At 40.0% G+C, this 15,540-nt stretch overlaps 1 protein-coding gene across 3 annotated transcripts in view; it reads left to right on the top strand.

Moving 5' to 3' along the window:
* Positions 1-15,540, top strand: part of RNF144A (ring finger protein 144A) — a 66,014-nt gene that overhangs the window by 42,010 nt on the left and 8,464 nt on the right. For all 3 annotated transcript variants that reach the window (XM_075145112.1, XM_075145113.1, XM_075145114.1), the window contains 4 exons: positions 11,121-11,225; positions 11,439-11,499; positions 12,565-12,772; positions 14,635-14,782. In XM_075145112.1, the coding sequence (XP_075001213.1) occupies positions 11,121-11,225; positions 11,439-11,499; positions 12,565-12,772; positions 14,635-14,782 (522 nt within the window). The remainder of the gene's footprint in view (positions 1-11,120; positions 11,226-11,438; positions 11,500-12,564; positions 12,773-14,634; positions 14,783-15,540) is intronic.

Genomic DNA, 15,540 nt, shown 5'->3' with positions numbered 1-15,540 from the left:
CAGGGTTACATGTATATGTGTGTACATATATAATTTTATATCTAAAACCAGACACATAGAAGTGCCAAATAATGTGTTGCAAGTACAGGGATGCCACTACTCTTACTCAAGACAGGCTAAGCTCCTCTTGGCTTCACATTAGATTGTTCAGTCTCCTTCAAGATTTTATGCAGTGCTGATCATTCTGGTACTGGAGGATTCATTGCTTACCTTTCTCAAATTTAAAAAGAAAATCACTCAAGTAGGCAGTCCAGACAAGCAAATATCTAGAAGAAATATGAAGCCTGAGAGAAAACTTGTCTTTGATTGGAAAAAATTATTTTGATTACTCACCTGCAATCCACCTTGTTACCAACAGAAGGAAAGAGTGCTATTTAGATATGTGGGGGAGAGAGAGAGGTCCTACAATCAAAAAGAAAATAACAAAACTAACGTTAGCACCTATCTTCTGCTGCTTGTTTGTGATTTCTTGTTGGCCAGCTGTGGACATATAGATCAGCTTTGTGGTGTTTGAAACTAATACTGCTATGCCAATTTTATATCTGTTTAGTAGATACTTGTACTTTGATTCTTACCCGTAGGTTCTACCTTAAGCCTTGAGACAGCTGGTAAATATTCCTTGGACCTTTAGGTGTCCCTCTGAGTTTGGTAGAACTGTGATTTAAGTCTATATCTAAGCGTATTGTATCTCAAGTAGCATGGCAGTGGGATATAGTCATAGACTCTCCTGCTGTCGCCAGCCCTCTTTAACCATTTGCCTTATCATGACTGTTCATACATGTCTACTTAATTCTAGTCATTCCCTTAATGGAGCTTCTTCGTAGACTGAAGGCCTGAAAGGAAGGGAAGACCCTATGATCAGCAAGGCAAATATCATTAGCCTGCCTGTAACTGGCAGCAGGCATCTTTTTTTTTTTTTCTTGCTGTCATGCTTGACTGGAAGCACATAGAACTTTGCTGGCCTCTGAGTTGAAAGACAGGAAAAAGCACAATGTACTTAGTGTTCTCCCTCACTCCAAATGAGGCAGCATCAGCTTCTCCTTCCCCTGGGGCAAGGCAGATACCAAGAGCAGGGTGGATGGGAGCAGGTGGGCTTGGCTGCCTTCCTTATCCGCTATGGTTTGTCCCTGCTTGCCAAGGGAAACCTGCCTTAGCAGGGCAGCACCGGGCTGAGGCCAGGCTGTCCCCCACCTCTACCAAGAGGAGATGCCCTGCTTGCTTTGAAACAGGAGGGAGGGGGAAACGTAATGGCTTGTGAGGTTTTATAGAGCTCTGGGTACTTCTTAGCAGCTGTAATGTTTTCCTGTTTCCCACCAGCGGCTGGCAAAGCTTAGAGCTTGCTTCTTATGCTCACTTCCCCCAAACCTTAGCAGAGAACTGATACTAATCTTGACACGTGATGCGTCAGTAGAGGTTTCATGGTTAGAGGTCACTATGTGTTTGCATAACAGTTCACATGGCTGGCTGGGTTCTGTCTTGTCGTGTAGGTGCTGTGATGACAAAACTCTCTGCTTAAATAAGAAACTCTTCTATTTACAGAGTAATTAACGTACAGTTGGGAACTACAGAAACCTGAGTGAAAACTAAACTTGATCCAGAGCCTTCAGCTCACCCCTCTCCTGTGTGATGACACTACATGAGATTAACATTATCTGTCTTCATCTGGGTGTTGGGAAAGCTAGTTCATTTTTGTTTGCGTAATGTTTTGCATTTGAAAGTGAAAGGTCCTTTGTTTGCTGCAGGTGTATTGTCCTCCTACTCAGATACATTCATTCTGTTCTGAAATAGAATAAACTTTTCTCAAACAACCATATAAGGGAAGACTGAATTTTTTTGTTGTTGTTTTTGCCTCCTGAATGTTTGAGTTTCATCCTGCATATGTTGGCATTTGAAAACAAATTTCGTTTTGTAAAGTTTACTCTGTGTGTTTCTACCAATTGCAGCCCTAAATAAGTGAGAACAAGCAGCTTATGCAAGATAATGGAGGGGTAACAATCCAACATGAAAAAAATGTTTACCTGTACATCCACTTGCAATAGCTATTCTAAGATGAAGATATGCACGAACCACAAGATACTATCTTTGTCGTATTTGGCCATTTTCTGGTGGCTGTCTACTGCTGTGAAAGATTTCTCTGAAGAAAAATTGTTCATCTTCTGTATATTTTACAGTCCACACTCATATATAAATGTGTATATAAACTCTCTCTCAAAAAAAACCCACCCACCATTTCAAAGGATAGGCAGCTGTAAGTCTTCATTGCTTTCCCTTTCTCTATTAAGACATTCAACTGGAACCAGGCACTTGTTTTTCAGATTCATTTAGTTCCTGTTGCTTGGTCCTGCTTTTGATTTCCACAGCTATTGATTGCTGTGTCTCAAAGGATATTTGCCATAATCTAATATTTCTCAAGCTGAAGAAGTCAGCAGAGCTCCTCTTTCAGGGATAACTCTCACTGAAAATGCCTGCATCATTGATGATACATCCATTTCTTCTTGCCTCACCTTCATCATTTGTTGACTGATGGGCTGATGCTGACACTCAAACTGGCAGAGTTACTCCGATGCAGAGGGTTTGGAGGCTGCACTCAAGCAGAGGGGTGCTGCACCTCATCCTTAGTGTAAATATCTTGTCTGTGAGTTGTTTACATCAGTTAAGTGTGTACCAGGGACTACTGTGACATTTGGGTGTACTACCAGAAAGTATTTGGGCAGAGATAGAGCCAAAGCAGCAAAATCTGCCCTGCTGTCCACAGGCTAAATCAACAGCCGTCTTTGCACTAACCACGGCAGCATTTGCAATGGGTGAATCCCTGCTCCTGGCAGGCTGCTGGCCATTTCCCACCCTGAGATTCTACCAGCTGATGGGAGCACGAGGACTTTTGGACAAGACCAGCCTTTTACAGCTCAGGAAAGAATGCTCAGATGGCTTATCCTGAGACATGGAAGCACGTGGGTTGCGTTTATCTTCCCCAGCCAAGACGCCGTTTGGCCGTCATCCACAGGCAAGGTGATGTGACGGGATTTAGGCTGACAATATAGGCTCAGCTGGTGTGGTCTTTAAAAACTGACAGCATAGGGGGAGGAAAAGGCATTTACCCTTGGCAATTTTGAACAAAAAAGTATCTTTAAAAAGAGGCCAAATGTTGGGCAGGTAGAGGCAGGAAGCCTGTCAAACAGAGCTTTTTCAAATTACTTGCCACTTTGGGGAAAATGTTTATCACCTGTGATGTTATCTATCTCTGGTCCTGGCCAAGGTCCCTTTCTCAGTGTGTACCTTCCCGCTCAAGCATAGGAGGTCACGTTTGGGCACTAGGTATTTCCTTGCTGCAGAGCTCTGGAGAGCCTTGCAGGTGCTTGTCTTAGAGTCAAGGTTTTGTCTGCTTGTGTAGCATGACTTTTGTCTCTGCCACAAAACAAAGAATATAAAGAGCAAACGTAAGACTATTCTCTGTTACTGCTTTCACAGTTGTAGATTTGAAGTACTGCATGCCAAGATAAGTGACTGTTTCCTCCTGTGATTTATTCTTAAGGATGATGAATCAATTGCAGGGTTAATAAAAATTGGAATTTTGATAGCAAAGATTTCTTTGAAAATAGATTATTATCTCAGAGAAGATGTCTATAGAAGTGGAAATGATCTATTAAAGTTCAAAGCAGTATCACAAACATTAAACATCTGTCTAATATACATCTGTCTCTGAGATCTAGGTGGTTTGTGAGGTTGAATATAGCTTGTGTTCTTGGATTTGGTCAGTATAGCTGACAGTATATCTAATAAAGAAAAAAGATCACTCCCACAGCCACGTGTGTGCCTCAAACAGATCTCTGTGATTAAGTGTGCATAGATATTTTCCAGTAAATCACTTGTCAACCAAGCAGGATTAGGGTGATACTAAAAAGCCAGATTGTAGATCTGCCATAGAGAATTGTGCACACTGGAGCAGCAGTCCAAGAGTATTTCAAAGTTGAGCCTGTGATTACATAAGAATAGATTTGAGCGGGATTATAACTACTACCTTATACAAAAAGGCCATGTAGTAAGTTTGAAAGAAGCTTAAAAGCTTTCCAAGGAACTTACCATTTTTTTTTCTTTCCTCTCTCATGTTTTCTTGCATGCTCTAAGTGTACCACAGAAATTTGGCAGAAAGTAGTTTTCTTTTTCTATGAAACACTAAGATTAAAAGTGCATTTGTCTTATTACCAGATGAGCATTCCTGTTGCTTTTAGAAGTACCCACTGAAATATTAAAAAAAGGTAGCATATGACATTATATACGGCTACAGGAATCCCTACTTTACAGGAATAGGGAAGACTCAGGCTCAAACCTTACTCAGTCATTCTTCCCTCTTCTTCAGAGATTACCCCAGCTGTAGGCTGCTTATTTTAGGGGAGTTTTTCCTCTGGGGATTGTTCAGCTTTGGCTAAATGGAAAGTCTTTCTAGAAAGTGACGTTTTCTTCAGGGGAAAGCTCTCTAGTCCAGAGTGAATTTGCTGTTTGGACAAAAGGGAGGGGAGCTATTATTCCAAGAGTATTAGCCTCCACCTGAGACGCGGAACCCAAATTCATCTCTCTGATTTATTTGTAGTGAGAGACATTCACTCACTCTCACGCACACTCTCTCCCCCTGCCCCAGTGAATATTGCTCACTGCGTCACTATTTACTATTTTAATCCAAAGCTAAAAATGAGCATTCCATCACATTACCCAAAAGACTTATGGACAATGTGTCTACCAGTATAAATACCTATTCACCAGACTGACTGCAGAATTATCTTAGTGGAATTAGCACAGAGCAGTGGAATAACCTTGGTATTACACTGTCTTCTGGCAAGAAAAGATACTACCTTCTCAGTATTCATTTTTAAGTAACATAAAGAAAAATACCTGGTGTGCAGAACATAAGAATATTACAAAATACTATGAAAAGTAGTTGTGGTTGTTGCGGTAGTTTTGTTCACCACTGTAGCCTCATCACATGAATTTTGAGCTTTGTAAAGGCTTAGTATCCTTTTAGCACAAAAATTGCCCATAGACCAAACTGTAGATTTGTGGCTACAAAACACTGCTAAATAAGTGCTTCTCACTCAATATCCTTTCACATTCTTCATATTCTTTCCTAGACCGTAAGGCCAAAAGGGATCATTACATTCATCCAGCCTGATGTCATTTGTAATGTGGATCATAAAATACCAACCAGCGTTTCCTGACTCTTCATGTGGTTTAATGCAATTTTATATAAATATATGTGTGTGTGTATATATATGTATATTTTTAGAAGTTCATCTAATCCTGCTTTGCAGATGATACAGAATTTGTGAGACTTCAGCAATTTAGTCTACATGTTAATAATCATCTTACTTGGAAACATTTTCTTGTTCAGTTTGAGCTTTCTTCCCAGTATTATTTTCCATTTCTGCTCTTCGCATTGAAAGTTAGGCCCACTAATTTTAGAATCAGATTTTTTGGTTAAAAAAAAATTTAAAAAACCTTGTTGAAAAAGCATGTCAGCCCTTCCTTGTGTTCCTGAAGTGCGGTGCAAAACTCTTAGTGGTTGTCTGCCCAAGGTGAAGGGTTATTTACCTGGTTAATATTTGTGCACAATAGCAACTGCCTTTGTCTACCTTTAATATTCATCTTTAACATATGCATTGTAAAAAATTCATTCCCTTTCCGTTTTAGAACTTGGTAAATGCTAGATTTCTTTCCTTTTATTTCTTCTTTTTCCCTCTCAATTTTATCAGTGGATGGTTGGTTTTTTTAAAATGTTTTACCAATACCAGCATGTGATGATTTTGTGTGTAGTGCACATTTCATTTTGGGATGGCTGTGGCCTAGTGCCAGCACTAAAATACATTTAAAGTTTTAAAAAATAAATCAAATGATACGGTGATGATATACTTGGCTCTGCAATCCTGTCATGCTTTTTTGGCCTTTCCAAATCCATTGACTTATTTATAAAATTTCCCATATGACTTGGCACTTGCATCTGCAGCATTAGTGTAGTCAGAAGTCTGCATTTTGACAAAATCCACCTAGCAGCTGTTAAGAAAATAATACAGGATAATCTTTTTGCCTGCCTACCTCTCAAATAAAAAGTGAAAAGCCATTCTTTGTCTCCTGTGATAGTAGCAATAACATGTTCTTAAAAGTAAACTTGTAACTTTTCAAAAAGGTGTGCTCTTCTATTTTAAAAAATGAAGATGTTCACCAAAAATATCTTCAAGTGTTTTTAATTACGTGCATTTTGTATTGTAAAATTACCTGAGGCACCAAGTGAACACATTTTTTCTGTCGAAGTAGATGGTAGATAAATGTTGCCCCATATGGAAACAATGAAAGTCAGATTCCTTCTTATGAATTATGATGGTTTTTATTTGGTTTTGGGTGTCGGGAGAAATAAGACAAAGCACCATCATCAGAAATAGGCATAATTGTTGCTCAAATTCTCCTAAAAGGAAATTAAAAGCCAGACATTTTAATTCTTTATATAGAGATTTTGTTGTGGCCTGTGCAGGTTTGTTAGAGTTAAATGCAGCAGAGTAAAATTACATGGTAATGTAATGATGATTTGGAAATTAGGCAAAAAAAACCCATTTTGATTCTCATAGGGTATTTTGATCTTTATAACGTTAGACAAAATGATGTGCAGCTCTAAAGCAACAGCATGTCAACGGTCACTGAATATACCTTTCTGTGTGGCACAATCCTTGATGTACAAAGGTTAGAAGTACAACTCATCTTGCAGAGCTTTAAATATTAGGCTATGCTTGGCACCTTCAGAAAGGAAGTCGTTCCTTTGTTAGCCATCTATCTCTGAGGCTGAGGCACAAAAAAAAGTGTTCCTAATTTATATAGGAAGCTGATAGTAAAACCACTGCTGAGTTGGGCTCTCAGTTGATCCTTGTGCGAGAATGGATCTGGGCCAAAACTCCTCAAAGTGGATGTGCTCCTGACCTTTGTCATGGAGACAGCAAACGACAGTAGGATTCTTGGATTACCAGGTGAAAGACAAAGTCATCCAGACACCAGAAAGGACAGCAGTGACGTGCAGAAAGAGGACAAAGCAGGGATGCACAAGGAATGTGCATACCCAGGGAAAAATACAGGTGTAATGCTCGGGGGAGCTAACCAGTCTCTTCTGACTGATCTTACCCCGTTTGGCAGCAGTTGGGGCATGTGATGCATCTTGACCTGCAGTTTATATAACCTTATATAAAGTTTTAAATATAGTTTTTATGTATGTGTTCTATATATATAGTTTATATAACCTATATATAGTTTATATGTAACACATATGTTGTGCAGTGCTTTGCTTTCCTTTGTCTACAGGAAATTACCAAAGTTATATGGCAGTTTTCATGGGGTTCCCTGTCTAACATTCATTTATGGTAGTATATTAAAATCTCCTTTTGATTTAAAAATATAGGAAGTTGTAAAATGAATGTTAAGGTATAGATCTCTATAGGAACCCAAACAACCTTAGTAGTGTCCTAGAGTGCCATCATATAATAATCATTCTTTTCCTCCCCTGAGTCATTTGGTACGCTGAGAGTGTGCATGCTGGACAGAAATGGAAGCTACTACAGTTACCTGTTCACTTCTTGCAACTGTAACGTAAAACAGAGTAACTTGCCTAACAATTGTTATAAAAGGACGTGTTTTAGTTCTGGACTGGGAAAGGAGTAGGAGCAGACAGTAACAAACCAGCAAACATGGTTTGTTACTGTAGCTGGACTAATGACTAAAAACCTACACACTTGGTCCTCTCTTCTTGCTGGCTAGGCAGGTTGTCATTATTCCAAGTGAAGATTGTCAGAGTACAGAAAAGTACAAAACTGAATGCAAAGGAAACGTTTCCTCTTACAACTTACTTAATTCAGTAAAGAGTCATTTTTTTTTTTAAATGCCAAGTCTTACAATAACTTCATCATGTCATAATATATACATAAGCAGAAATGTACAGAATAACCACCATAAGTTTTTGATAGGTTTAGAGTATCTCCAAGTGTGACTTACTTAAATAATATTTAGTTATTTAATTACGGAAATACAATGAGGTTTTTTTAAAGAAAAAAACAAGTGGAATTTAGCAAAAGTATTACTTCAATTAAAAGTAACTTTCCATTGACACACGTCCATCAAAGGAAGAATAAAGATGCTCCTCAGCGTATTGGTTTTATAACGGTCAATGTACAACAAGAAGGATATCTTGTGACCTTATTCCAGTCTCAGCCCTTAGGTACCTAATTTCAGCTCCTGTTTTCTCTGAGAAAAATTATTTAATACAGTTCATTTTGAAAGTTGTTTGGGGTGACTTGCGCTCCCACATTTTTCGTTCATCCTATACAGCACTTTATTGCCTTAATGGAAAGGCTATGAAGATATTTTCTTCCAGCATGAGATCAACTACAAGCTGCATAGAAAATGAGCAACAATTTATTTGTCATCTTTTTGTAGTTGTTTTGTAATGAATTTTTCATAGTATATAACTGAGTACCTAATCCTACTGTGTTGTTTTCCTTGCATGCTGGTGCATTTCTAGTACTGCAGCCAGTTTAAAATTTTCTGACACAAGTAGCACATCTTGTGTCCGCTCTCAAGAGAAGCCACAGTACCCTGTTCTTCAAATTCTCTTACAACCATTTTGGGTTACGCATTCTCCACCCAAGAAATCTCTGGAGTGAGGAAGTCCTGAATGGACAGTGTTTTACCCTCTGCCTAATTTACAGTGATATTTCATGGCCTCGAGACAGCATCTGTGTTCCCAGAAGATGGAGCATAAGAAGTGCACTTTGGCTGGGCTGTTTTTGAGGGGGTAGGGGCCAGTGCCACACCAGGGGAAGGGGAAGGCCTTGGACACTGCTCGTGGCAGGGATGAACTGTGTCATTCCTTGGAAGATGTGAGGAAAGGGAAACAAATCGAATGGGCTTTGGCAATGGTCCCAAACAGGTTGAGGAAGAGAATTATCCACATTAATGATTAATGATGGCAAAGCTCATTCAGCTTGAAAAGTACTTTCTATAAGTGCTAAGTGCTGGCATTAAAAATGTATGCATTTTCATTTCAATCCACACTTGGCGTCTGCAAATGGAGGGGAAAGGGAAGAGCCAATAGTGTCATTATGGCAACACTAATACCTCCCTACAGCTGAAATCGCAGTTTGCCAAGGCACGCAACCTAGGACCTGGTTCTTGCAGAGCTCAGCCTGCTGTGGTTGCTGCTAGTGGTTCTCTTGAACTGCACCACCACCCGCCCTGCAGAGCCCTAAGCAAAGGCTGGGAAACCTTCTGCAAGTCAAACCATCTACTAAGTGAACAGTTGTCTTCATTAAATCCCTACTGATAAAGAGGAAGACATAGACTATAATCTATCACGCATGGATTTTTTACACATGTAAAATTTTTAAAGATATCAATTATCCAGTCTCTGTTTTTCTTTTCCAAAAAATAGACCTGTTGTCTCTGTTTGAGTAGGAGACACAGGGAAGGGGAATCTGACAGAAATGATTTGTTGTGCTATCAAGGTGGTGGCATGCTGCTGCCAGAAAAGCTGAGTACCACAGCAGCAGAAATTATGTGGGCAGGAAGAGAAGTTTTTGCTGCAATCAAGCTGCGAGAGGTAAAATCTAAAATGTTAATATAGGTGATAGGGTCTCTGAAAGGAGCAGAATAGATATATCGAGAGGCAGAACAGAAAGAGTAGAGGCTGAACGAGTAGACTCAAAGTCTGGACCTCAGCAGCGACAAGCCACATGCAAAGGGTTAGGCCGGGAATGTGCTCGTTGATGGCCCTGTTTGACGGCGTGGTTGGAAGGAAGAAGCGGCTTTGTGCTTAGGCAGTTAGGCACGCTGGACTCGGCAAGGTCGGTGCAGCCCTTTGCCTTCCCAGGCGGATGGCGAGGCGGCAGCTGCATACCTTTTGCAAGTTCTGTGTGGAAATAGTACTTGAAGTCCTTGTTTTGCCAGCTTGCTGCAGAGCGTGTAATCCTTCTCGCCTCCCACCCCGCTGTATGCTGAGCTTGTTTTGTGTCTTCATTTCATTCTGCTTTTGGTCTAGCCTCACTCTTTATGCACAGATCTGGTAACAGAGAGTTAGGGACCTACTTTCTGTAATTGTCTCCAGTTTGCCACTGCTAGCTGAGCTCACAAGCAGGGTGAGAACATCACAGGGTGACCCGTCTGCTGGAAAGCAGACCCTCGTTTGCTCTTTCTGTGTAGTGTCAGGCTGGTAGAAGTTGCGTGGTATCTGCAGAGAGAAGGATCTCTCTCTCGCTCTCTCCATCGCTCCCCTTGCCTCCCCAGCAGACGCCTATGCGGTAGCTCTCACCTCGATGTGGGAAGTGTGAAGGTGGAGCGGGGTGGTTGCTCTTCAAGAATAACAAGGCTTGGTCTTAATTTGTCCTTAGTCTAAAATGTCCACCTTTTTTCTCTGTTTTGTTGATGGTCGTGCTGTGCACTACTGTGTTAGATGCTACGTTTTCAGTTATGACTTGGGTAAAATGCTGTGGTTGCTAGGGGAGAAAAGTATTAGTATTACCAATATTTATTATTCGGTCCCCATGGAAACTGTAGTTCTTCTGGGAGTCCTAATTCTCACATTTTTCCTTCCTATAGAAAAGATACATCTTTAACCATGAAGTTCAGATAGTTATTTTCTAGAAATAGAAGGCAAGATACACCACTCCCTTTTGCTCTCTGGTATGCTTGACAGATGTCTGTCTATGGGTAGTTACTGCTTACTAAGCTGTGTTGTGGTTTCCAGTTACATAAAGATTTTTGGAATGTGGTTAATCTAATTTTATCTTGGTGGTGTTTTATTATTTTTTTTCCCCTCCTAGCTCCCTGTTTGATTTGTCCTTTTCCCCATTATTATGTTTTAATTTGCTGTGTATTTTAAATTAAGGAAGAGTTATTTGATGGGGAAATTAACTTTTTTCAATGTAAAGGTGTAACCGTGGCAAAAGCTGTGAGCATCGCCCATGGTTGTAAAAGGGACACAGTAGTATATGTTTTTTCAAAGCAGTCTGAGTTCTTTAGATTTTCCGAGGAAAGCTGTTAAAACACTGAGTGGATTATTCTTGGTGGGATAGTTATCTCAGTCTTTGGCTCTCTTACAGTGCCTAAAACAGTATGTGGAACTTTTGATCAAAGAAGGTCTGGAAACAGCAATCAGCTGCCCTGATGCTGCCTGCCCAAAGCGAGGTCATCTGCAAGAAAATGAGGTACACTTTTACTGCAAATAGGTTTTTTTTTTCTTTTCTTTCCAGGATGTTTAAATGTGTCTTGCTCTGTATGTTACAGCTGCCATTGTTGCCAACATATGTTTTTAATAATTCTTTAAAGGTCAAATATTTTGTCTCCATTTGTTGAAAATGCCTTAGATTATTGCTATTCCTAATTGGAAATTTGTCTTTTCCTTTTCCTTCCTTCAACAGATTGAGTGCATGGTTGCATCAGAAATCATGCAAAGGTATAAGAAGCTGCAGTTTGAAAGAGGTAACACATGTAACACCACCCATTGCAAGGCTGTGGGAACGCTATCACTCCAGAGCGATCCCATAAATCAGAATCTGGCTCTGCACATGTTCATGCAGTAGCATCGTGCATTAATTGTTTGGTCATCACAAAAAACAAAAAAAAACCAAAAAAAACAAACAAACAAAAATGAAAAACATTTTTTCTGTTCTTGCCTGTGTGATTCCCAGAATTGCATATGTTCTGGGCATAAACTAAGGAAAGAAAATTGCTATGTATTATATTGCTCTATAACTAAGGGAGGGAGTGACTTCTATTTCGAGCTTTGCTGTTTGAGTTGACTACCAGTACCTAGGGCTGGGGAGGTGGACTGACCCCTTTTACGGAGCCACCATTATCTCCTGTGATGGCATCTGGTGCAGAATTACTAGGCAGTTCTGTGTGTAATGACAACATGAACATTGTTAATTTTTATGAGGATATAAGTTGACAGGGTGCCTTTGGGGATCTGGAACTGTGTGGCCGTAGAGAACTTAGAGTAAGGTTTTGCTGAGGGCAGGACCCAGCCTAGAAACCACTGAAGTCATTGGTGGGTGTTTATTGACTTCAGTGGGCTTTGAAACATGAACTGACTTACCAGTAGGCAGCCTCCAGGAAAGGGATGAAACTGTGTAACAGTCTTATGCTATTGTTAATCGTGTGGTTACATTAGGGCAGAGGCCAACTTGAAATAGAGTCCTACTGGGCAAGGCACTGTAAAAACACTTTCTAATGGGTTATACCTGCATCCTATATGCTCTATTTAACTTCAAGTACAACTGAAGAAAAATACAACATCTCATTCTCAGAACAAGTTTAGTTCAGTGAATGAAAGTGGGCAATTAATTCAAACTCGGGAAATTCACTTTAATTTGGTGCCTGTTTGCAAAGCAGGCCAGATTTATGTCTAAGTGGGTAAATTAAAGGCTTCTTTTGAAAATGTGTGTCTTCAAATGCCCTGCCAGTCAATCTCAGCTGAAATAATTTGTTATGGAAGACCGGTCTTGTAACCGCCTTTGAATTTTGTTCTTTTATGCCCCTTTACAGAAGTGCTTTTGGATCCGTGTCGGACCTGGTGTCCATCCTCTACTTGCCAGGCAGTTTGCCAGCTCCAGGAACCTAGCCCACAGGACCCTCAGCTGGTCCAGTGCAAAGCCTGTGACATTGAGTTCTGCTCTGCTTGCAAATCTGATTGGCATCCAGGTCAAGGCTGTCAAGAGAATATGCCAATCTCTTTTCTTCCAGGAGAAACAAGGTAAAGTATTGCAAAAGATCAAGTATTTAGAAACAAAACACTCTATCTTTGAACAAACCGGAGTATGAATAGTAAAGAGGCATTTTCCTGATACTTTGTTTTAAAACTGTTTCCTTCACTTAGCCATTCCTGTTCCTTTAATGCTGTGTTCCAAAACTGGATAGCTCTTGGCAGTGTCACTCCTTGCCACCATTCCCGGGAAAGCACAAAGGAGCTGCTTGAGCCTCTATCAGCTGCCCTTTTGCCACAGTGAGAAAAATATGATACCCAGGCAGCTCATGATCTTCCCTTCAGAGACGATCTCGTTGCTGCTGCAATTCTGGACATCGTGAGGGTTGGTAACATCATGCCAGACAGTGATTTTTAGGATACCCTGTCAATTATCGCCACTGGTGCACACTTGGCCAATGATCTTAAGTTCTGCTTCAAGCTGTTTCCACTGGCGTACTGCAGCCAGTAAATAAGAAAGGCCGTTGTGCATGTGTTCTACTTAATGTTTGGGCTTTTTCAAATATTGTATAGCAGTTGAAGGTGTCATTAAAGCCCTGGCCAGCCTTGGACTTAGCTATTCATAACTTGCTTCTTTCAAGCTTTGCTGTAACAGATGACTAGCTAGGATGCTGTCTTGAGTTCCTGGTCAAATATAGTAACTTTTGCATATGCTTTTTGTGTGTGCTTGACCAGAACTGAAGCTCACTAAACTTCATGGCAAGATAAAAAACTTTATTTATTTTCCTTTAGTATTTTGGTTGCTTTTAGTTTTTATTTCATGCTTCATTTTTCACTCCATTTAAGTTTGTTTTTTCATTATTTTGGAGCATAATGTGCCAGTAGCAGTTTGTGCTGCCATGCATTTGGAGTTTCATATACAGTTTATGGATTCAAAGCATTTTTCTGTAATATTATTGCCCCAAGTGTGACTAACGAGTGTATGTCCTTTTATCCTGCTGTTGGGCAAATCAATCAACCAGTCAAGGGTCAGTCCTGTTTTCCAGCAAACTGTTGATTCCCCATCAGTTGTTCTTGTATCTCCCACTGGCAGTGGCTGCAGGAAGTGTCATTTGTTAAGGTACATTTTAGTTGTTGGTGTGCATAAAGCCTGCATATGGTAGAAACCTACTCGAGGGAAGTAAGTGTTCTTCTAGTGTTTCCACATTCCCCTGTGTTGTGCCCACTATATGAGGGGACATCCTATGGTTTTGCACAGTGATGCAAGACAAGAAGAGGCGGTGCTGACCCTAACCCATGAACCATGACTCATTAGGACAGTGTTAGAGACGAAGAGATCAATTCTGAAAGAACGGCATGCCCTAAAAACCTCTTGGTTCCTGATTTGGAAGGAAATTCCTAGGGAGGATCTTCAAAGAGGGCAGAGACAAGCAATGTCTACCTGGTGTCCCAGTCCAAAGGAATGTGGTCTGGGCTTGTTGTGCCATCAAGGGATTGCTTCCTCTTCTTTTCTGAGAAAGAAGAAGGGAGGAAAAAGGAAAATGATCTAGACTTACAAAGCATTTAGGTGTGAACTACCTGCTGCTCATCTGATATGTACTGAGAGAAAACTGTATAATATCTGTTAGTATCACTAGATAACAAAAACAGTTGGTAAAATATGTGGCAGAGAAAATGTCCTGACTCTTACATAGGAGCTGTAGTCATTAAACACTTTTTTCTAGAGATATGTGTGAAAAATAGAGTATAGCCAAAATATCTGAATAACAAAACTCAGTTAAATACCTGGATCTGTACTAATTTCTCATTTTTTTAAAAATAAAAAAGTAGGCTTATCTTCTTAGCACATTTCTTAGAAGTTCTTCTCTTCTTCATGGCCACACACCTTATTAATTCCTCACTCTCTCCCACAGTTCAGTTTTTAAAATGGAAGAAGATGATGCTCCAATTAAACGCTGTCCAAAGTGTAAAGTTTACATTGAACGAGATGAAGGCTGTGCCCAAATGATGTGTAAGAACTGCAAACATGCCTTTTGCTGGTACTGTCTGGAATCTCTTGATGTGAGTACATGCCAGAAGCTTATAAGTTCATTGCTTTGCCATCCAGCTGTCTCATTAATCAATTAAGTAGCTCACTAGCTTCTGCCCAACTTGGTGGATTGCAACCCACCAGAGCTGATGCTGGTAATTTGATAGGATTTGTATGCTCTGTTTTCCTTGTCTGACCTTTGTGATCTTACCATTTTGCCTATGTGAGTCAGGAAATAATAATTATAAAGTAAAATGTTATGAAAATGTTGTTTGCAATCTTTACATGGTAGCTAACATGAGTTTGGGGGGTTTTTTTGCTTTTTTTTTAATAATTCTTCATTTAGTACTGACTTGTCAATGTTCCCCTTCTTGAAGGAGTTTTTAGGATGAGTATAGCAATGTTTTCAGTCTGTGGAAGTTTATCAGACAAATTTTAGATTTGATGCGTCATCATGCAGGAGTCTAGCAGTCAGATTTGTTTACCATTCATTATATTCTGTGGGACAAGAAATACATCTGACATATGAAAAAGAATATGATGTTGTCCTGTCCTAACACCAGGAATTTGTCAGTCTATAAGCTGCTGCTGTCATATGTTTATGTTTTTTTTAAAATCAGCCTGTTATCGTGCCCCAGGATCAGAGTATATACAATACACAACATCTGTTTCCATGTCATCTGTTTTATTTTATAGCATCATTAACAATAGCAAAGGAAATGTTTTAGGTTCCCGAAAGCTACTCTGACTATTCAAATCCTGTGTTTGTCCCATTGGAATGCTTTACTAA

This window comes from Calonectris borealis, chromosome 3 (genome assembly GCF_964195595.1).
Source record: "Calonectris borealis chromosome 3, bCalBor7.hap1.2, whole genome shotgun sequence".
Lineage (NCBI taxonomy): Eukaryota > Metazoa > Chordata > Aves > Procellariiformes > Procellariidae > Calonectris > Calonectris borealis.
Note: the sequence above shows the minus strand (reverse complement) of the source record. Positions and strands in the feature narration are given on the sequence as shown.